This window comes from Myotis brandtii, unplaced genomic scaffold (genome assembly GCF_000412655.1).
Source record: "Myotis brandtii unplaced genomic scaffold, ASM41265v1 scaffold236, whole genome shotgun sequence".
NCBI lineage: Eukaryota > Metazoa > Chordata > Mammalia > Chiroptera > Vespertilionidae > Myotis > Myotis brandtii.
In genome coordinates, this window is record NW_005358901.1 from 196,623 (window position 1) to 219,751 (window position 23,129).

Genomic DNA, 23,129 nt, shown 5'->3' on the forward strand with positions numbered 1-23,129 from the left:
CCAGTCTATGGTATTCTGTTGTAGCAGCCCCAACAGATTCACAGGGGACCCAGCTGTCCTTTCTTTGCTGTGGACCCTGGAGAGCCAAACCCTTTGGGGCAGCTCTGGCCTGGCCTCTTCCTTCTGTTTTAGCTCCTCATCTTAGAGGCAAAAGAGGAAAGCAGGAGGTATCACTCAGAGGTCCAGGCCTGCCTTATTTTCCAGTCTCCTTTTACCCGCAGAGCTCTAGGCCGCTGCTGCCCAATTAATAAAGCTCACCTTGTCTCCCACGGGGTCCCCGCTCTTCATGGGTAATTCCCTCAGACACCCTGGTCCCTGGTCCCAACAGGACCACCGTGAACCCCCAGCGGAGTGCAGTGTTTCTGGAGTGAGGGGCCAGGGGGTTAGACCCAGACTCCACAGTGTGACCGAACAGCTAGGGGACCCCTCGTCCACTGGTTCACCTTCAAGGGCCATGTGAGGCAGAGCCCCTGAAGGCATCATGCCCCCGGCGGGCAGAAAAGATAGCAGACACCTCCCCCTTGGAAACACTCTTTACTGTCAATAATACTAAGTTGCATGATATCATATGTAGATGGGAGAATTACATGGCAGTGGGGACGGGCAGGAGTGCAAACCAGTTGCACATCTATTCCGAGAAGGGAGGTGGCATCATGGCCACGGGCAGGGGGAGGGGCTGGTCTCTGAGTCAGGCTGGATGCTCGGGCTCTTCTGGAACACAGGCCGGGCCGCTGCACAGCGAGTGGAGCCTGTGGGCGGCCTGCTCCCTGCTGGGAACTCCCCGAGCTCCTTGCTGCCAGGGTGCGCAGGAAGTTGGAGGTGGGCGAGGGGTGACGTCCAAATGAGCCTCTTGTGGGTGTTCAAGCCTGTTCCTCCTCGTTCAGTTGTGCTGCTCATACTGAGGCCATTCTGGGTCACGGTGGGGTGAGGTCAGTGGGCAGGAGGGTGCAGAAGGGAGAGCGGCTCTGTTATGGGGGCGGGGGGAGTCAGTCCTCCCCCAGCCACCAGACTGCCTCCCCCAGGAATGGACAGCAAGGGGGCCAGCTCTCTAGGCAGCCCAGTGACCAAGGCCTTCACCACCCCTCCCCCAGCTTCCACGTGCCGGGCGCCACTTTGGCGAAATGCTCCAGGGCCCGGAGCGTCCCTGCACGGGTGAAGCTGCTGTTTAGATGTCTTCTGGAATGCTCCTGACCGGAGGAGGCCGGGATGAAGCAAGGAGTTTTCCGACATGTGGAAATCGCTGAGCTCCTGGGGGCACCGTGCACAGGGCCGGAGAATGACAGCCACGGTGGGTTCCTCTGTCCTGGGCGAGACAGGCGGGGCCCAGGTCTGCTCCCATGGTTATGGGGAGGGTCTGCAGTTGCCAAATCCACCCTGTCCTTCCAGTTTGAACCACAATCCCCTGTAAGGGTTTCCCTGGGTCTTTTCAGCCACTGAGAGCCCCGGGAAAGTACTGGCTGGGGTGGGTGTGAAGGTGCTGGGAAGACTGGAGTTGGTCACCAATTCAGAGACAGATTCAAGACCTTCCTCCCGAGGTAGCCACCTCCCTGGCTGGCTCAGTCACAGGAGAGGGAGGTCGTCTCTCTGCCCTCTCCTCTTGTCCAGCCAGGGAAACCCAGTTGGCCCCCCTGGCCAGCAGGGAAATGCATGTGTGCATGTGTACACGTGTGTGTGCGTGTACGTGTGTACATGTGTACGTGTGTGTGTGTGTGTGTGTGTGTGTGTGTGTGTATGAGGGGCTACTTTCCAGGGTACAGTCACTACTGGGGAGCCCAAAGGTGCTGGGGCCGGCCCGGGGGCAACCCCCTTCAGGATCTAAGGAGCACAATTCTCTGCATGTGAGGCTTTCTGGGGACTCACTCTGCCCTGAGCCCCCTTCCCAGCATTCTGTGAGGCAGTGTCTGGGACTGCGGACCTTCCTCAGTAGCGAATCTGGCTTCCTGGTGGGCCTGGGGGCCCAGGAAGGCCAGGGGGACCCTGGATCCCTGGTTCACCCTTAGGTCCCACAGGCCCCCGCTGGCCTGGTGAACCTGTCTTCCCAGCGATCCCCGGTTTTCCCTGAGGCCCCGAGGGCCCTGGAGATCCTGGGGGCCCCTCTGGCCCCGGGGGCCCCACATCCCCTTTGGGCCCTGGCTGTCCTCTTGGGCCTCCAGTTCCAAAGCTGCCCTTCGAGCCTTTGAGGCCTGGGAAACCCCGCAGGCCAACCGGTCCCCTTTCTCCCACGGGTCCAATTTCCCCGGGCTGCCCCTGAGGGCCCTGGGGTCCCGGGGGCCCCAAGCTGCCAGCGTCTCCTTTTGGTCCTCTGCCACCAACGGGCCCTTTCACACCCACATCTCCCTTGAGTCCTCTTGGTCCTGGAGGGCCGGGGGCACCTAGGATTGGAGAGAAGAGGGGAGAGGTCAGTCCGTGAGGGGCAGGTCTCTCGAGGCGTTCTCATGAAGTAGGTGCAGGGCACTGGGCACTGTGACGCCTGCGGGTTCGACAGATGCAAAGCCCAGGTCTGCCAGCTGCAGGCTTTGGGAGTTCAGGCGGGTGACTTGACTTCCCTGAGCTGACTCTACCATCTGTGAAGCAGGGATGAGAATACTCACGGATTCTGAGAGGACACGTGTTCAGTGTCCAGCATGAGGCCTGGTGCACGGCGGCCACTCCTTGTTCTACCTTCAGGCCTCGTCCATAGTTCTACACGTGCACTCAGGTTGGGGACTGACAGCTGGACAGCTCTGGGAACAGGCCAAGTCTGTCCAATTCTGTCTGTCCTGCTCTGGCTGGCCTGGCCTTCCACACCTCCTCATGGTCTTTGTTTGCTGGACGCAGCCCCGCCACAGCCCACTCCCCAGTCCCAACTCCAGGCTTTGCTCATGACCTGTTTGGCAGCTGGGGCCAGGGATGAAGTCAGGCATTTTGGAGGAGAAGGCCAAGAAAATGAGGCATGAGAAACAGATGCCTCCCAGTGTGAGTGGGCACAGCAACAGCCCAGAAAAAGGGCAACTCCTCCAGGAAGCATACCCTGACCACACCAGCCTCTCCTCTGAGCTCTCGGGGCTACCGCCTTCTGAATCGTTTACTTGGCATGTGGAAAGAGAAAGCAACCCTTGGAGACTATCTGGTGGACCCTGCTAGACTGTGGAACCCCTGGAAGATAATGAAGGTCATGGCTCACATCCTCCATCCTGGGCCCAGAGCCTGACACACGGCAGGGAGAGCTCAGTACACACTTGAAGAGGGCGATTCACCAAATGGCTGTGGACACCTGCTCCCACCCAGCTCTGGCCTAGGGCCTGGGCGAGCTGCCAAGATGAAGACATGGCCCCTTCCTCAAAGCGCCCGGTCTAGAGCTCAGGCCAGGGCTCAGATGACCTGACCAACCTCTGGCTGTGTGGACCTGCAAATCACCACCTCCCAGAGCTGCGCTGACCCTGCGGACACAAAGCAGCGAGTAGCCGTCACTGCCCGAGGCACTCAGAGCGCTGGGAGCACAGAGGAAGGAGAACCATCTGGCTCCTGAGGACGGCGGGCAGTCGTGGAGGACAGCGTTAGGCCGCCGGGGCCAGGGCCCAGTGAAGGCCTGGCTTTCTGCAGCCGCCTTGGCCTAGAAGTGGTGGGAGCAGAACCCAGGCTGGCCTGGGAGATGAAGTCCGGTGCCCACAGTCGGCTGTCTGAGAACTCTGCTGTGACATCATTCGCTTGGCAAAGAGAACCCTGCAGCTTTTGAGCTGGGGAGGAGCCAGCCCAATCCCGTCATTTCACAGAGGAGGCAACGAAAGCCCAGAGAGGTGAGTGATACCCCCGGGGGTCCCTGAGTGGAAACCGGAGCCCAGGTGGCCTCAGAGAGAAGGGATCCTGGAAGTGGGGCGCTGGGGGCCCTCCCGGGGGCTGTGGTCCAGGGTGTGTCAGGGCTCCTTCGCTGGCTGATGCCACCTGCTGCCTCCCCTCTCTCCCCTTGCTCTCCACCCCTGCTGCTCCCTCTTGTCTCCGTCCCGGAGTGTGTCTAAGTGGGACAGAGTGTCCTTGAATTCCGTCCTCTATTGCCATCTAAACTGGAAACCAGAACCCAGACAGAGCCAGACCTCCCAGGGCCAATAAAATCTTCCAGCCGTTCCCTGCCCCCGCCTGCCATGCCACCTCCCTCACACAGCGTGGGCTCCGCTCACGTGGCCTGCCGGCAGCACAAGCACAAGCTGGGACTCCATCACCAGGCTGGCTGGGGGTGGGGGTGGCATTGCCCTGGCCTGGGAGCAGCTCCAGGCAGGATGTGCCCTCTGGTCCACAGAGAGCCCCACCCCCACCCAATAAGGCGGCCAGAACAGCACAGAACAACACGGGCACAGGGAGATGCCCGAGCAGCCGACGGCCTCCCCGAGCCTGGCAGGGCGGGCTGGGAACTGGCAAAGCCACCACCCCGTCTTCACCCCAACTCTGCTCTTGGCCCCTGGGCCAGCTGAGGCTGGGAATGCAGAGCCATTCCGAGGAGGCGCAGCCCTAGAGGCCAAGCGGGTGGACAAGAGTCAGAAGGCCATGGAGAGACACTGGGCAAGTCCCTGCCCATTGAGCTCGGGTCCTCGTCTATAAAACTGAGAGTCTCACCCAGGGCCCCCGTGGCTCCAAGAGCATCCCCGCTCCTCCGCCTGCTTCTCTGGGCTCAAGCTCGGCCTGCCCTAGGAACCGGCTCCCAGGGCTTGCCCCCAGCTCCCTGGTGCTTCACTCTCTTCTTACCACCACTCTGAGCCTCCCACTCTTGTCCCCTGGGTAAACGGTCCCCAGTCCCCATCTCTAGCCTCGACTCAGGAAAAGCCTGAGAAATTGCACCTCGACAAGGACGCCCTGCCCTGCCTGGCCCCCGGGTCCAGCTGGAGCCCCTGCACTCTCTCCCCTCAGTCTCCCCTATTCCTTCCCTTGTCACCATCTCCGATGGGCGTCCTCTCCTCCCTGGCCCTGACTAGTAAGGGGCGGAATCAGGATTCAAACCCAGGCCTGAGAAGCTCTGAAACCCATGTGCCTTCCTCCCCACCCCGCTGCCTGTGTTCCTCATCACATGGTGGCTGGAGCTCTTGGCCCTTTCCCTACCCGTCCTTCCCACCCCACCATCCTCCCACTGCCAGGCCTCCTGCCGGGTGCTGCCCGGAGGAGTGGGAGGGTTCCCACAGAGGGGGGTGCAGTAACCAGAAGGACTGTCTTCCTCAGGTGAGCCAAGCCTCCGCCTGTCGGTCCCGGGTCAGCCATGAATCATGCGGTCAGAGAACAGGGCTGGCCAGGGAGGAAGTCAACAACCGTAGGTTAGTGGTTAGCACGGGGGAAGGCATGTGGACAGAGGCTGACCCAGGCGCTCTCCAGGACAGGGCGCCCTGACATAGCTGGGAGTAAGATACTGATAACACAGAGCTAAAGGGCCAAGGACAGAGGACTGAGTGCTGCTCTGAGCAGTGGGGGACATTTCAGGCAAAGGAGGCAAGAAAAGCAGCAGTGGCCGGGCTGTGCAGCTGAGCTGGGAGCGGGGACAGAGACTCTGGAGCCCAGGGAGGCCCATAATTACTCAGGAAGCCAGAGGCTGTAATTAGGCCATCCTGGCCCATTAGGGCAGAGCCACAACTGAGTGCATGTCTGGGACAAGTAGGTGGTCCGCACTGGGAACAGGGAAGGGGTGGGAGGATGAGGAGAAGTACCTAGTCTTTCAGGGCCCCAACACTGCCCGCCGGGGGATGGGGTGGTGCCTGGGCAGGAGGGGTCCAAAGTTCATCTCGCAGCCAAAGCAACAAGCAAGCTTACAAGGGTAGAGGACATAGAGACAGAGAGGCGCCTCTTGGGGAACCGGCCTGGTGCCACGGAGGGCACAATGACCTGGAACTCGGGGGATGTGGCCCAGCTCTGATATTAACACACTGGGTGGCTGGGTAAGGCTCTGCCCCTCCTTGGAGTTCATTCCCTAACCTTTCCCAGTCTCAGGCCACCTTTCTGTAAAATAAAGACACCAACACCTTGTCCACTGTACAAAGTTGCAGTGAGGCTAACATGAAACCAAGTGTGTGCATGGGCTTTGTCATGGGAAAAGCTTCATCTCTCATGTGTTCTTAGGTGGAATGCAACAAAGATACGAACTACTAGAAGATGAACCAAAAGAATTTCTACTAATGCCTCGATGGAACATTGTGATCCAGAGGTCACATGGACACATAAGTTAGAGGAATACTGTGGGAAGATTTCAGTTACCAAGGAAATATTCAATAACTGGCTTTGTTGCAAAAATATGACAAAGACAAGCAAAACCTAATCTCCCAGGAGCCCCCAAACCACCAATCTAGATTAAAGAAAAAATGGTCCCTAGTAGCAAGAGAAATGCTCAATGCTACAAAATGAAGGCAACACAGGTTCGAGACTAAATAGATAAAGAGAACCAGAGAACCAGAGAGGTTAGTTCTAAGTCTGAGCTCTGAGGAGAGAACAGAGCTCTCTGGGATAGTGGGGGCCTCCCTCCTTCCTCCTGGGGTTCCCTGGGTGACTGGCCCAGATATTTGGCCCACCTGCCAACTATATGTCCTGGGACTACCAGATCTCCCTGGTTACATAGTCTATTCTCTAGAGCTAAGAGCTGCTAGATTTTTAGGTTGAACAGTCTTCCCACAAAGACACACACTTCCTGGGGAAGGGTTCAGGGAATCTGGTTGTAGCCATACAAATTCCTGTGAAAAAGAGTCCTGATTATGCCCTAGCCAGTCTGCTCAGTGGTTAGAGCATCGGCCGGAGGACTGAAGGGTCCTGAGTTCGATTCCGGTCAAGGGCATGTACCTCAACCCCCGGTCCTGGTTGGGGCAAGTGAATAAAGTCTAATCTGAATCATAAAAACAGGAGTTGTGGCCCCTCAATCAGTTCTCAGACTTGAGCCAGTTTATAGCCCAGCGCCCCTTGAATGAAGGGGAGGCTGGGTCCCGGTGCGGGAGGCAACCAGCCGATGTATCTCTCTCACATAAGATGTCTCTCCCTCTCCCTTCCACTCTCTTTAAAAATCAATGGGAAAACTATCCTCGGGTGTAGATTAACTTCAACAACAACAAAAGAATCCTGATTGGGAGTCTTTGGAACCATTTTCTAGGGGGAAAAATTGTTGGAAATATTGCTGTAAAGGACTAGAATGAAAAAATAATGGTATTTGTTAAGGGTTGACTTGTGTCCCCTCACAATTCATATGCTGAAGTACTAACCCCCAGTCCCTGGGAATATAACCTTACTTGGAACTAGGGTCTTTGGAGATAATCATGTTTGAATGTGGTGATTAGGGTGGCCCCAAACAAGTATCCTATATAATAAAAGCCTAATATGCTAAGTGTCTGACCATTCGTTCGACTATTCAACCAGTCGCTATGATGCACACTGACCACCAGGGGCAGATGCTCTGACCGGTAGGTTAGCTTGCGGCTGGGGTCTGGCTGATCAGGACTGGGCAAGATGGGCTGGACACGCCCTGGACAAATCTGTGCACTGGGCAGGTTTCGGCCCAATCCCTGCAGCCCAGGCTGAGGGATCCCACCAGTGCATGAATCCATGCACTGGGCCTCTAGTAACTTTATAAAAAGGGGAAATTTGAACAGTGACAGACACACACAGAGGGAAGATGAGATGCATTTAAAGTTGCATCTTGGGGAGTCAGGAAGGATTCTAACAGTCTGTGTGGTTGGTTGGATGAAACAAGGACCACAGAGAGTGAGTTAGAAATGCTGGGCCTGCCTTGGTTGAATGTAGAGGAAGGGGATTCAAAGACTTAGGGGGACTGTCATGTTGAAGTGGATTTCTCACTTGAGACCTAGGCACCCACCCTGGGCAGGTCCAGAAGACAGGCCTTTCACTACAACTGTGAGAGATAAGTTTGTGAGGGGAGCCCAGCATCCTAGGAGAGCTCTGTGATCTCCCTCCTCCGTAGGCCAGACCTCACAGGGGGACCTGCAGTCACTGAATTCAGAAATCTAAGTGCAGTGGGGGTAACTGGATCCCATCTCAGGGTGGCAGCATCCAGTGGAGACATCCACCACCAGAAGCAAGGTGGGTGTGGGTACTGAATAGACAGAGAGTCAAAGCAGCAATTACAATAGTCCTACATGCACAGAACCATGGCATTAGCTTGCTGATCATGGTGTTCCTGGAAGTGAGATAGGCAGGAAGCCTACTAAAGCTTTACTTATTCTGTATAAACAGAAAGTTCTAGGTCAAGTGAATAAAGTCTAATCTGAATCATAAAAACAGAGAGTCGTGCCCCCTCAATCAGTTCTCAGACTTGAGCCAGTTTACAGCCCAGCGCCCCTTGAATGAAGGGGAGGCTGGGTCCCCCAATGAGGGCCTCCCGTGCACTACCAAATGTTTATATGCTAATCTTTCTCCCAGCCTTCCCCATCTTCCACAAGATACCACCCCGGCCCATGACACTGATGACATTACGCTGACTGCACCTAGTGAGCAAGTGAATAGGAGCTCACGCTTTGTTTCAGCTCCACGTCTAAGACATTTGTGTGTCAGTGGGTAGGAAACAGATCTGACCAATTTTAGGTCCTTCCACGTTGTTGGAATTTCTAGGGGTCTCGTGGGTGGGGCATGTTCCGATATCTCTTCAAAGGTGAAGGATAAATGGTTACATCTGGACACTCCTGCAATCAAAGAGGAGGCGCCACCCCTACTGGTTTCAGAGGCAACAGAGTCCTCATTTGGTTGCGCTGCTCCATCCTGTGTAGTGAGCGGCCCAAAAAGCTGCTCGTTTTGAGCAGGACCCAGGACAAGAGAAGGCTCTGCAACAGGTCCAGACTGCCATACGAGCCACTCGCCACTCAGGCCATCGGATCCAGCAGGCCTAATGGTGCTTGAAGTGGCAGGAGCAGAAAGGGATGCTTTTTGGAGCCGCTGGCAGGTCCCTACAAGTCAATTGCAGCGCAGGCCCTTAGGATTTGGGTTCAAAGCCCTGCAGATAACGAATCTCCTTTTGAGAAATAGTTCTTGGCCTGCTACGGGGCCTGAGTAGAGACTGAATGCTTAGCCATGGGCCATCAAGTTACCATGCAATCTGAGCTGGCCGTCGTGGACTGGTTGTTATCTGACCCACCAGGCCATGAGGTTGGGCATGTAGAGCTGCACTCCACCTTGTCAAATGGACAAGGTATACAGGTGAAGTTGTATGAAGAAGTGGCCCAAATGCCCATGGTCCCCACTCCTGTGACACTGCCTTCTCTCTGGGGTGTCATGGGAAGTGCCCTACAATCAGCAGGCAGAGAAGAACACTCCTAGGGCCAGGTCTGCATAATATGCAGGCATCACAGTGCACCGCCGTAGCACCGCAGCCCTGCTCTGCGACATCTCTGAAGGACACGGTGAAGGGAAAGCCTCCCAGTGGGCAGGACTTCTGGCCTTGCTCTGTTTCCTTGGAAGGAGAAATGGTCAGACAGGCCCTCGAATCACGTCATTTCATTCAATGTCATTTCGTTATCATGGTGATGAGAAGAAAAAAGTCAATTCAGGCCAGGGCCACTGTCTGGGTGGAGTTTGCACATTCTGGCTGAGTTTGCATGGATTTTCTCTGGGGACGCCGGTTTCCTCCCACGTCCCAAAGATGGTAGGTGGTAGGCGTTTCTACACTGTCCCAGTCTGAGAGAGTGTGGATGTCTGAGTGGCCCTGCTATGGAAGGGTGTCCCGTCCGAGTGGGGTCCTATCTTGCTCCCTGACCTTCTTGGAGTGGCTCCGGCCGCCTGTCATCCTGAACTGGAATGAGCAGGTTGATTAACACATCCCCTGGGACGCAAATACTGATTTAACAAATGCTTTTCTTGGTCCATCCCTGTCCATAAGGCCCACCAGAGCAGTTTGCTCTCTGCTGGTAAGGCCAGCATTACCGACTTCACGGTCCTACCTCAGAGGAATGTCAGCTCTCCGGCCTATGTCATAACTCAGTCACCCACCCTGTGGAGGTCCTAGGCCAGTGATGGCGAACCTATGACACATGTGTCAGAGGTGACACGCGAACTCATTTTTTTGGTTGATTTTTCTTTGTTAAATGGCATTTAAATATATAAAATAAATATCAAAAATATAAGTGTTTTACTATGGTTGCAAATATCAAAAAAGTCTCTGAGAAGACAGGGGGTTCTTGTAAACTTGACCAGGCGGCGACTCCCATTGCTGCTGCTGTTCCACACGTGGCTTCATAGCTTGAGAAAATTAACACATCCCCTGGGACGCAAATACTGATTTAACAAATGCTTTTCTTGGTCCATCCCTGTCCATAAGGCCCACCAGAGCAGTTTGCTCTCTGCTGGTAAGGCCAGCATTACCGACTTCACGGTCCTACCTCAGAGGAATGTCAGCTCTCCGGCCTATGTCATAACTCAGTCACCCAACCTGGGGAGGTCCTAGGCCCACTTCACGGGATCTTGTTCTCCTTTCTCTTCCACAAGATACCACCCCGGCCCATGACACTGATGACATTACGCTGACTGCACCTAGTGAGCAAGTGAATAGGAGCTCACGCTTTGTTTCAGCTCCACGTCTAAGACATTTGTGTGTCAGTGGGTAGGAAACAGATCTGACCAATTTTAGGTCCTTCCACGTTGTTGGAATTTCTAGGGGTCTCGTGGGTGGGGCATGTTCCGATATCTCTTCAAAGGTGAAGAATAAATGGTTGCATCTGGACTCTCCTGCAATCAAACAGGAGGCGCCACCCCTACTGGTTTCAGAGGCAACAGAGTCCTCATTTGGTTGCGCTGCTCCATCCTGTGTAGTGAGCGGCCCAAAAAGCTGCTCGTTTTGAGCAGGACCCAGGACAAGAGAAGGCTCTGCAACAGGTCCAGACTGCCATACGAGCCACTCGCCACTCAGGCCATCGGATCCAGCAGGCCTAATGGTGCTTGAAGTGGCAGGAGCAGAAAGGGATGCTTTTTGGAGCCGCTGGCAGGTCCCTACAAGTCAATTGCAGCGCAGGCCCTTAGGATTTGGGTTCAAAGCCCTGCAGATAACGAATCTCCTTTTGAGAAATAGTTCTTGGCCTGCTACGGGGCCTGAGTAGAGACCGAATGCTTAGCCATGGGCCATCAAGTTACCATGCGATCTGAGCTGGCCGTCGTGGACTGCTTGTTATCTGACCCACCAGGCCATGAGGTTGGGCATGTAGAGCTGCACTCCACCTTGTCAAATGGACAAGGTATACAGGTGAAGTTGTATGAAGAAGTGGCCCAAATGCCCATGGTCCCCACTCCTGTGACACTGCCTTCTCTCTGGGGTGTCATGGGAAGTGCCCTACAATCAGCAGGCAGAGAAGAACACTCCTAGGGCCAGGTCTGCATAATATGCAGGCATCACAGTGCACCGCCGTAGCACCGCAGCCCTGCTCTGCGACATCTCTGAAGGACACGGTGAAGGGAAAGCCTCCCAGTGGGCAGGACTTCTGGCCTTGCTCTGTTTCCTTGGAAGGAGAAATGGTCAGACAGGCCCTCGAATCACGTCATTTCATTCAATGTCATTTCATTATCATGTTGATGAGAAGAAAAAAGTCAATTCAGGCCAGGGCCACTGTCTGGGTGGAGTTTGCATGGATTTTCTCTGGGGACGCCGGTTTCCTCCCACATCCTAAAGATGGTAGGTGGTAGGCGTTTCTACACTGTCCCAGTCTGAGAGAGTGTGGATGTTTGAGTGGCCCTGCTATGGAAGGGTGTCCCGTCCGAGTGGGGTCCTATCTTGCTCCCTGACCTTCTGGGAGTGGCTCCAGCCACCTGTCATCCTGAACTGGAATGAGCAGGTTGGAAAATCACTTTCTTACTTGTTTTTATTCATCTTTCTCAAATGTAGGTATAGCTCACATTTATTTCAACGTTTACCATTAGAAGTGTTTGGGTCTTTATTTAGAAGTTTTGGTAATGTTTTTGTGATCAGAAATATGCTGTGGGAATTTAACTCTTGCTTGTATCAATTACCCTAGGGTAAAATTAGTTTTGTTACATGTCGTTTTGCTTAAGTCAGAGTTTCCAAGAACTTATCAGTAACAGGGAGTAAGGACTAACTATATACCAGGTCACAGGCTGTGGCCAGTGATTTGGCTGGATGGTCAGGGTCTTGGAAGGAACACAATCAGAAAACTGGTTGAAATGAAATTTGGGGAAGAGGCGTTGAATAGTCCTCTCTGAATGGGCAAAACATGTGAAGATTTGTGTCCTCTGTGAATGCTCAGCAGAGGGGACCTCAGCCCAGGAGGTTGTAATAAGCAAGTGGATAGAGGGTTGACTATGGATTCCAGTCAGCCTCTTTCCCCAGCCCCTGTCATCACCCAATGGGCTCGCGAACAAAGTGGCCATGGGGACAGGGTTGGAGGTTATTTATGGTTTTAGCAACATGGATTTCCAGTCACTGAGGCTGACCTGGTTACAGCCACAGCTGAGAGCCAACTTGTCGACAGAAGAGACCAACAGCGAGTCCCTGATATGGCACCTTCCCCAGGGGATCAGCCAGCTACCTGGTGGCAGGTTGGTTACACTGGATCACTTCCATCAAGCAAGGGGCAATGTTTTGTTCTTACTACAAGAGACACTTACTCTGGATGAGGATACACCTTCCCTGCATGCAATGCTTCTGCCAAAACTGCCACCTATGCCCTTACAGAATGCATTACCCACCACCCCGGTATTGGCATAACATTGCTTCTGATCTAGAAACTCAGTTCACAGCAATTGGAGCGTGGCACTGGGCCCAAGACCATGGAACTCACGGGTGTTGCATGTTTCCTACCATCTTGAAGCAGGTGGCTTGTTGGATGGATGGAATGGCCTTTTAAAAAATATGTTTTTATTGATTTCAGAGAGGAAGGGAGAAGGAGAGAGAGATAGAAACATTAATGAAGAGAGAGAATCATTGATCAGCTGCCTACTGCAGGCCCAACACTGGGGGTCGAGCCCACAACCACTGAACCAGTGAACTGTGACCTTTTGGTTCATAGGTCAACCCTCAACCACTGAGCGATGCTGGCCAGGCAATGGAATGGCCTTTTGAAGACTCAGTTACAGTGCCAGTTAGCGGGCAAACACTTACAGGGCTACGCTCTGTCAGTGTCCCATACGTGGTGCTGCTTCTCTGACGGCCAGGAGTCACAGCTCCAGGGGTCAGGGATGGACATGGGAGTGGCACCACTCACCGTTATCCTTAGTGACCCACTAGCAAAACTTTTGCTGCTTGCTCCTACAACCTTACGCTCTGCTGGCTCAGAGATCTTAGTTGCAAAGGGAGGAATGTTTCTGTCAGGAGATGCAACATAATTCCATTGAACAGGAAGTTAAGACTGCTGCCCAGACACGCTGGGCACCTCATGCCTCTGAATGAACAGGTAAAGAAGTCACTGTGCTGACTGGGGTGACTGACCCTGACTACCAGGGAGGAATGGGACTACTACTCCACAGTGGAGGAGTATGTGTGGAATACAGGAGACCACTTAGCATTCCCCTGCCTTGTGAGGAAGGTCAATGGAAAACGACAACAACCCAATCCAGGCAGGACTACTAGTGGGCCTTTGAGAGTGAAGATTTTTTCACTGTCAGGTAAAGAATCGCAAGCAGCCAAGCTGTTTGCTGGAGGGCAAAGGGAATGTGAAATTCGTAATGGAAAAGGGTAGTTATAAATACCAGCTATGTGACCAGGTGAAGAAATGAGGATTGTAATTGTCAAGAGTATTTCCCCCTTATTGTGTTACTAATATCTATAATAATAAAAGCATAATATGCTAATTAGTCAGGACAGCCAGACAACCTTCCGGACGTCCTTCCGGACGAAGCCGGGGCTGCGAGGGCCAAGACCCTTGCATGAATTTCGTGCATCGGGCCTCTAGTATATAAATATGTAACATATATATCTTTCTTCTCTCTCTTATCCCCTTATCATGTAACATAAGATACAAAATTTATTGATTTTATATCACAGTATTTAAATATTGTTAAGTTTATATCATAGTATTTAAATTATGAGATATCAAGGAGAAGAATAAACACTGAAGGCATTTGCCTCCTCTTCCGGGGAAGGGTTAGTGAGGTTTGGTTGTACACAGGATAGGAGCATCATGTATGTCAGGTAAAATGATGACTTTGTTATGTCTCCATTTGATCACTGAAGGCCTTTGTCTCCTCTTCCGGGGAAGGGTTAGTGAGGTTTTGGTTGTACACAGGATAGGAGCATCATGTACGTCAGGTAAAATGATGACTTTGTTATGTCTCCATTTGAGGATTAAGTATGATTTAAGGAAATGTGTATGAGTGCCAAGTTGGAAAGAGGTGGACTTGTGATGGTTCATTTTATGTGTCAATTTGACTGAGCCACGGGATAGACAGATATTTGGTCAAACATTATTCTGGGTGTATCTGTAGGGGTATTTATGGATGATATGGACACTTAAATCTATATTGAGTAACGCAGATTGCCCTCCCCAATGTGGGCAGGCCTCGTCCACTCAGTTGAAGGTCTGAATAGAACAAAAGGCTGACCCTCCCCCAAGTGAGAGAATTCTCCTGCCTGGCCTGAAGGTCTTGAAACTGACACATCATCTCTTCCTGGTTCTGCAGCAACTTCCAGTCTTTGGATATAAACCGGGACATCACCTGTGTAGATTTTGGACTTACCACCCTCCATAACTATATAAGCCAATTCCTTATTCTCTCGCTCTCTCTCTCTCTCTCTCTCTCTCTCCCCCTCTCTCCTATTTATTATGTTTCTCTGGAGAACTGTGACGAATGCAGGGGTGAAATAGGAGAAGACAGCATCAGAAGGGTGGGCATCTGAAGGGCAGACGGTTGAGAGCACTGATGAGAGGGTGGGAAGGCAGAAAACAAGAGGAGATGTTTTCCAAAAGATGAGGTCTGCCTATTTCTCTTGGTGGTGCAATTAAACAAACCCATATAAATGTATAACAGGCAAAGTTAGGAGCCACACCTTTAAAAAGAGGTGGCAAGTGCGTTAAAACTGCCAGTTGCCCTAGGCATTTGCTACAGGATTGTATTAGCTCACTAGGATTTTTGCCTGAAACCAGGTGCTCCTGAGTCTAGCAAGATGACCAAGGCCCTCTGGGAGCTGCGTAGCAGCCCGGCCCAGATCTCACTCTCACCTCGTACAATGGTGACGTTGCGAAGGATTTCTCCGTGCTGTGTATCCACGGCCTTCATCTCCTCCACGATCATGGACAGGTTGCGGACGTTGAAGTCCAGGCGGGCGCTGAGCAGGCCGAAGCGCTCCCGCAGCAGGTCCATGGTGCCCAGCATGAGGGAGACGGACTTGTTCAGGTAGTAGAGCTCCTCGGCGTGGGTGTGGAAGCCCAGCGTGCAGGACAGCCGCACGTCGTCCAGGTACTTGAGCATGCTGTGCACGTGGCTGTCGGTGGCATTGATGTTGGTAAAGATGGTGCCAATCTCGATCTCGTGAGAGGCCATGCGTCCTTCCAGCGTCTCGAACCTCTCCACCGTGCGGTTCTGAGCGTAGCGAGTGTGGTACTGCAGGTCGTGCATGTTCTCTTCATGGTCGTCCAGGAAGGACGAGATGTTATCCAGCTGCAGCTGCAAGCCCATGACCTGCATCACCAGGTCATGCATGCTCTCGGAATTCTGGCTGATGCGCTGTGAAGAGGCCCCCAGGGTGGCCTGGATGCTCTTGACCGCTTCTCCGGTCTTGGTCGAGGTGGTGCGTAGGCTGCTGAAGAGCCGGGTGTAGTTCTGCCAGTCGGTGACGATCTTCTGGAGGGTCAGGGTTTCCTCGTCCGTCTTCCGGCGGATCCCGTGGACCCATTCTGAAGTCTGCCCCACGGTGAAGTTGATCTGGTGCACGGCCGCCCGGACGTCGTAGCACTCCTGGGCCAGGTCCTTCAGAGAGAGGTCCAGGCCGGCCGTGGTGGCCTGCCAGCCTCGCACCTGCGTCAGGAAGAGCCCCAGAGATTGGTTGAGCTGGTGGATGGAGAAGGAACAGTTGCCCATCTCCTGGGAGATCTGACTGCTGGTGGTGGAGAGCAGCTCATGGGTCTGAGAGGCCTGGTCCAGCTGGACCTCCTGAGCCAGAAGCATCTTCTGAATTCCCTCCAGCTCCTCCTGCAGTTTTCTGATCTCTTGCCCCAGCTGCCCGGCCTCGTGGCAGAAAGAGCAGTTGTTCGGGGCCTTCAGATCTTCAGGAGAAAGAGAGAACATTTCAGTGGCTGAAGGATCATGGGACAAAGGTTACTTCTTTAAATAAAATATTGCAGAGCATAATGAATTGGCAAGTGGCTGTCCGGTGCCTCTTCCTTTCCTAGGTCCTGCTCTGAAACCCGTTTTGGAAGAGCCTTGCCATCTCTGTTAGATCTTATTTGTATCAAACCTCTTTCCTATGACCTGAAATGTAGGATTTAGGTACTTAGGCTTTAGATCTAAATCTTCATCTTGCCACCAAATGCTGGAAAATATATCTTTCTAGCTTTTCTGAGGTTGCCAAGAACCTCCCATTGACATTTTATTTTAAAATTTCTCCAAATATTTTTAGATCTATTATCTCATTTATTCCTCTCACAATAAACTTGAGGAGACGGTGCAAAATTTTTTCTCCTGTAACTGATGAGAAATGAGGCACAGAGAAGTGGCTTGACAAAATATCACTCATCGATCGAGACAGTGGCAGAGCAGGACTTTCTCTCTCCATGACACAGACCACCTCTAACCCCTTCCATGATGGCTCCTTCCGGCTCATTGTCAGCGTGAGAAGGTCCCTTGTTAAAGCAGGAGATCAAGAGCATCATGAGCCCTACCTGGTTTGGCTCAGTGGATAGAGTATCAGCCTGCGGACCAAAGGGTCCCAGGTTCGACTCCGGCCAAGGGCATGTACCTTGGTTGCAGGCTCCTCCCCAGCCTGGTCAGGGCTTGTGCAGGAGGCAACCAATCAATGTGTTTCTCTCACATCGATGTTTCTCTCTGTCTTCTTTCCCTCCTTCCACTCTCCATAAAAAATCAGTGGAAAAAAATATCCTCGAGTGAGGATTAACAAAACAAAACAAAAAAGAGTATCATGAATCATGCACACTTTAGAGTAGTGATGAGGAAAGGGCTGACTTACCAAAAGGCTTTAGAAGGTCTTAAAAATAACTTCAGATGCATGAGGATATTAGGGAAATGAATTGTCTTTCGCTTCCTTCCCTACCACACACAGAACCTCCAGCCCCAGGGAGCAGCCCTCCTGCAATGGGTGGTTCTCCAGCTGGACAGGGAACAGGCAGCCATGGCTGTCCTCCCTCCTCCCTTCTCCCTTAGGCCTAAGTTGGTGAAGGCTGCCCTGCTCCAGGCACCAAAACATAGAGGCACATGGCGGGGGTTGGGGGGGGTGACCATCACCCTACCCCAGTACCATTCGTTTTCTATCATAGTCAGCACATCTGGACACTGGACACTTACCAAGGCCCTGGAGATTTTCCTGCATAGACACAAGCTTCTTGTCATAAGTGGCTTGGGCCAGGGAGATGTCTTCGGAGAGAGAGTCTACTTTCCTGAAAACTGTAGGGCAAATACAGGTGAGACACTGGGGCAGGATGTTGCCTCAGAGAAAGGCATTTTTATCAGCCCTTCTTCTATGGGGCTTCCCAGGGGCGGTGAGGGAAAATGCTTTCTATGACCAGAGTTTGTCATGCATCTCTTAAAAATACATATCTATGTAACTATTCCTACTTATAGACATATATCTGTTTTTATCTCTCCTTTAAGTTTATATGTTTATGTGTACATATACCTGGCTGTATATATGTATGTCTTAAATGTATGTACATATTATAATGTATAATATACATAATTACACATATGTGTGTGTGTGTGTATGCTTCTAGTCCCAGATTTGCCTCAAATGTGTTGGGTGACTTTGGGCAAGTTGATTAATCTTTCTGGAGCTCAATTGGATCATCTGTAAAAAGAAAGCCTGAAGTTAAATGACTTCTAAGGTTGTTATCAGCTCTAAAATGCTGATTCCAAATGCTTGGGAGCCATGGGCTTTGATTAATACTGTGTAGGTCAGAGCTGTCGAGATTTAATTGGTAACAGTGAGAGGCCCCGGGTCCTCTGAGTGATTGTGTGTGTGTGTGCGATGCACCCTGGGATGGAAGGGTGTGCAGGGTGGGTTCCCTCGGCGCACCCTGAGCGGCCAGGATAGGCTCTGGCCACCCACAGCCTTGGACTGGAATCACTGGGTTGGAAAATAATCTTATTTGTCCTTATTCATCTTTCTTAAATGTATGTATCGCTCACATTTATTTGAATGTTTAATAGTAGAAGTGTTTTGGGTCTTTATTTAGAAGTTTGATGATACTTTTGTGACCAGAAATATAGTGTAGGAACTTAACTCTTGTTTATATCAGTTATCTATGGCAAAACTGGTTTCCATATATGTCATTTCGCTTAAAGCCACAGTTTCCAAGAACCTATTGATGACCCTAAGTGAGGACTTACTATCTCTCTAACCAGGGTCGGAACCAGACACCCCCCTGTTCAGGGTCGCATGCGTGCAGGGCACAGCACCTAGCGTGAGGCACCCTCCGCACCCCGCTGGTCTCATCTGAGTCCCAGCCTTGTCTCTAATGTCTAGTCCATTAGGGCAAACACATGTACTGTTTCCTTAGGAAAGAAGTCTGGATTTTTTAAATCCAAATGCAGTTGCAGTGAGAAGCCATCCCATGTGTTTCCATCAGTTTACCATAAACCGGTAGCACCCAGAGGCGGAAGTTACCCGAGTCTAGCTGTATGCCTCACCTGGGTCAGCTACCACGCACAGAAACCACAGTGTGCCAGGGACCCACGACCTCCGGTCCCTGGGCTGCACCTGCGGGACTCTGATGGAGTAAGTCTGGGTGAGAGCCAGGAATCTGCACTCCCACAAATACCGCGGTGACCTCGAGGCGGGTAGGCATCCAGCCTCACTTTGAGAAACAGTCACAAAGACCACGGAAGGGGCTCGGAAATCACCTGATCCAGTAACCTCAACTACGGGTGTACGGCAGGCTCATCTGGAAAGCTTAAATATATGAACTAATTACATTACTGGGGTGGGGCCCAGGCATCAATATTTTTTTAAAGCTCCCAGCGATTCTCACATGGGGCTAACATTGGAAATCACAGATCTCATCCTAGCCTCTCATTTTATCTCTCGGAAAACGGAGGTGCCGAGAGGGGAAGGGCCTTGCTCCAGATCACACAGCCCATCGCTGACCAGAAAGCAGGAGCCAGTCTTTGCCGTTTGAACCAGGCACGGAGACCCCTGGCTCTGGGCCCTGCCGCAGAGGTCTGCTGGTCTGTGTAGGGGAGTTAGGGTGCTGGAGCCCTGATCAGAAATACCCTGCAGCCTGGGAGGGCGGAGGGGCGGGGGGAGCCCGGGACTTGTCGGATGCTGCTGGGAGTCTGCACTCACCCAGAGAGGCCAGCACGACCACGGCCACCAAGAGCAGAGCCAGGAAGAGGTAAAGAATCCGCACGGACGTGTGCAAAGACAGGTTCTTCTGGCAGCGGCTGCAGCGGGGTCCCGGCCGGCCTGTCGGGGCACAAAAGAAGGCCAGTGGCTGAGGCTGCAGCTGAAAGGTGAGCTCCGTGTCCCTGCCCTGGCCTGTCTCGTCTCATTTCACTCCACATTCTAGATCCTCATTCTTTACCATCTCACCGCCTTCCCTCTAGGCCCCAGAGCTTTCAGGAATCGAAGAGACCAGAGCCAGGGTCTTCACAGCACACCAGCACTACCATCATTCTATGGCCTCATCATGCAGCCTGGCTGTGGGCAAACACGTCTTCCCATACGTTAGCCCTACTGTGCATCCACAGCCTGTGGCAGCGAGCACACGGTTCACCGCTGCGTGACCAACCGTCCCGCTTTGCCTAGGAAGTCCCTGGTTTCAGCACCGAAAGCCTCATGTCACGGGAACTCCGCGATAGGGGGTGCACCAGGAGGGTTTGCCAAGACTGAAAGTCACACCCCCTGGACAACCCTCTCAGTCCCAGGCAAACCAGAAGGTCGATCGCCAGTCCCCAAACTTCAAGAGTAACCAGCAATTCTTATGGAAACCAAATGAATTCTTCTAGTCTAGCAGGTGGTCCCTAGTACAGAGGAAGGAGAGGACCAGGTATGCCTGGCCACGCTGGCAGGTGGCTAATGCTCAGGGAGAAGGCAGGGATGTTCCAGCTGTGAAATCTCTAGGGTCCGTTCCATTTCGGCTGCACGTTAGAAATGCCAGGAATGTTTAAAAATTCCCGATGCCTCGTTCACACTCCAGACCAAACAAAAGGCATCCGCGTTTCTGAGGGCCACCCTCAGGCATCCCTGGGTGCTTACAACGTACACACAGCCAAGATTGAGAAGAGCTGCTCCAATCTATACTGAAACCCACCAAGAAGAGCTCCAGGTAACAACTCAGATGAGCCAAATGCTACGCTGGGTCCTGTGGGCCTGAGGATAGGCTACGTGGGTGGCAGGGGATGCGACGGGGACAGCTCTGTGCCCGCTGAGAGGCAGGCCCTGGGGAAAATGGCAGAGGTCCCCAACAGGTCTCACAGGGGGGGCCCTGGAGACAGGTGGCACTTGTGTCAAACTCCGTGCTACTCTGGCTTTTTACCGCTGAGGAAGCAGAGGGGAGAAGGACAGCCAGGGTTTTGGAGCCATGGAGAGAGGTGAGTGACCAGCCTGGGGATGGGAGCAAGGAGCACAGAGAAGAGGTCAGAGGGCACCCCCCCCCCCAGAGCCCTTACCCTCCTGTGTGCACGGGAAGGACGGCATGTCCTCGTCACCAGCCAGCTCCTCTTCTGAAACACACAACGCATCTCCGTCGCCACCAGCCGACCTCACTGTGATGAGCCAAGTGCAGTCAGATGCCAGGCGGGACCCCGAGCCACACCCACCCCTTTCCAGATGCCCCACTCATTACCAATCCCCAGCCCCCGTCCAACCCTCCCCCCTGTGCACGGGAAGGACGGCATGTCCTCGTCACCAGCCAGCTCCTCTTCTGAAACACACAACGCATCTCCGTCGCCACCAGCCGACCTCACTGTGATGAGCCAAGTGCAGTCAGATGCCAGGCGGGACCCCGAGCCACACCCACCCCTTTCCAGATGCCCCACTCATTACCAATCCCCAGCCCCCGTCCAACCCTCCCCCCCACACACACGCCTGGGTCCAAGTTGGCCCCCTTGCGCTCCAGGTGGCCTGACGGTAAGCAGAGAAAACAGGGATAAAGGTAAGAACTGAGTGGCTGAGAAACTGGGATGTCCCCACACATCCAAGTAAAGAGACTCCATGACCTCCCACAAGGTGGAAAGGACACACGGGCCAGTTCAGCTTCCTACACTGTATGCACCTTGCTCAACCCCCTTTCAGTGACGTGAAAAGAAATCAGAGCCAGTTGCTTGATCTGGCTCAGCGTCCTTTCATCCTGAACACATGGTGACTGAAACAGGTGCACCCCCCCCTCTCGGCCACGCCCCCCCAGGCCTCCTGCCCTCACGCCCCTTTTTTCAAGGAGCACTAGCTGGGCTGAGACTCAGAATCTTCCACCACAGGTATGGGTGCTGAGCAGTCAGTAGAAGACTGACCAATCAGAAAAGACTGGGGCCAAAACAAACAAAAGCAACCAGAATGGCTGTCACAGGGTGACAGGGCCTGGGGCAGCACCTTCTAGGGTGGGGGTTTATGCTGGGGTCTTTGGTCCAACTGCCCCACCCCTGCATATGTATTCTGAGAGCAGCCTGCTCAGCCCTGCTTTGTGTCTTAGGCTGCTATCCATCATCCATCCGCCAACAGTTCAGAGGGTAACTGCCCGGGAGGGTACCAGGACTGCCTTGCCAGGACTGCATCGCCTTTCCCATAAACCGGGGCCTCGGGTGGGGCCTCCTAGGAATCCTGGGTGCTTCCTGTGCTCTCTCTGACCCAGATCCTCAGGCTCGCTCATCCCCCGATGGTCTCAGCTAGAACAACGCTTCGGCTGTCAGACTTACCGGCCATCTCCTGCCCCCTCGGGGAGGTATTCCTTCCACTCCTTGGAGCAGAACTGCCTTCGAGGCCGTCCTGCCTCATTTCTCATGCCTCCCCACCCCTTGATGGTGCTCCTCTGCCCTCCCTCGTGACTAGGCCTCCTCCCTGTCTGGCTCTGGGACTAATTTCATCACTTCATTGTTTATAGCCTTTGCAAGAATCTGGGAAGACTTAAATCAAGCAAGGCTGACACCGAGCCTTCAGCAAACACCCCCTTGAAAAGCACACAGCTTTGTTATAACTTTGTTGTCCCTTCGAGAGCCCCCCCAATTGGCAATCATTAGCAAGCGGGAAGTAAAAAAGGCCCCGTTCCGGTACTTTGCAGAGCAGCCCATGGGAAGGGAAATGACAGCTGCCAGGGTGGATCTCAGCTCTCTCTACATGAAGGGTTCACAAGAATTTGGCCCTGTTCCCTCTGCTCATGTCTCAGCTCCGTAACTCACAGCCCCCCAACCCCCCCATCCCCAAGGAGCTCTCTTCTCTTTCTAATCCTTTGGACTTCCTGTTCACCAGGGCTGAGCCTCGGGCCTTGGGGACCCCTAACTTACCTATGTCGGGAATGCTATAGCAACTCTCCACTTTTGCCTTGTTTGCTTTAGTGAGAACACAATCCAAGGCAATTGTGAGGCTTTTATTAGCCAAGCTCTTTGTAAGCATGGGCTCATTACATTCACATTACCCCCAGATTGTTCCGGTCAGAGGATGGAGGGAGAAACAGACATAAAGAATTGAGAAAAAGCTTGCCCTGAGGACAGAGTCTATGATTGATTAGAAGATGATTGATTAGACAGGAATCTGTTCTCCCCCTTTGCACTGGGCCAAGCAGGCTTGACAGAGACAGGAAAAGAATATTCCTCCCCCTCTCCACCTCCCATGCCTGCCCCTTCCCATGCCTTCTGGGGTGGTCTGACTCAGTGTTGGTTGTACCCGTTTTCCGAAGTGTTTACAGCAGTGGTTCTCAACCTTGGCTGCACATTAGAATCACCTGGGAATCTTTTTAAAATCCTGATTTCTGGGCCTCATCCTCCGGAAATTCTGTTTCTTGGTTACTAATGTTGTGGCTCCACCCCATAACAAAGAAACAGAATCGGGACATATGCAGGAGGCAACCAATGTGTGTTTCTCTCAC

General features: G+C 53.0%; 1 protein-coding gene across 1 annotated transcript; it reads right to left on the bottom strand.

The window, feature by feature from the left end:
• Window positions 1-517: 517 nt before the first annotated feature.
• On the bottom strand, window positions 518-22,081 carry SCARA3 (scavenger receptor class A, member 3). The gene is made up of 6 exons (XM_014540077.1): window positions 21,964-22,081; window positions 20,722-20,817; window positions 19,397-19,516; window positions 17,401-17,499; window positions 15,102-16,145; window positions 518-2,372 (listed from the first exon to the last, which is right to left on the bottom strand). The coding sequence occupies exons 1-6, from the start codon at window positions 22,040-22,042 to the stop codon at window positions 1,921-1,923; spliced, it is 1,890 nt and encodes a 629-aa protein (XP_014395563.1). The 5' UTR covers window positions 22,043-22,081; the 3' UTR covers window positions 518-1,920.
• Between the last annotated feature and the right edge of the window lie 1,048 nt (window positions 22,082-23,129).

Excerpts from the sequence above, each read along its gene's own strand:
- SCARA3 (XM_014540077.1), bottom strand. The coding sequence starts at position 22,042 with ATGAGGCAGGACGGCCTCGAAGGCAGTTCTGCTCCAAGGAGTGGAAGG. Across the intron at positions 19,517-20,721 it reads CTTCCCGTGCACACAGGAGG|GCCGGCCGGGACCCCGCTGC; the intron begins GTAAGGGCTCTG and ends GTGCCCCGACAG. Across the intron at positions 16,146-17,400 it reads GGAAAATCTCCAGGGCCTTG|ATCTGAAGGCCCCGAACAAC; the intron begins GTAAGTGTCCAG and ends TTTCTCCTGAAG.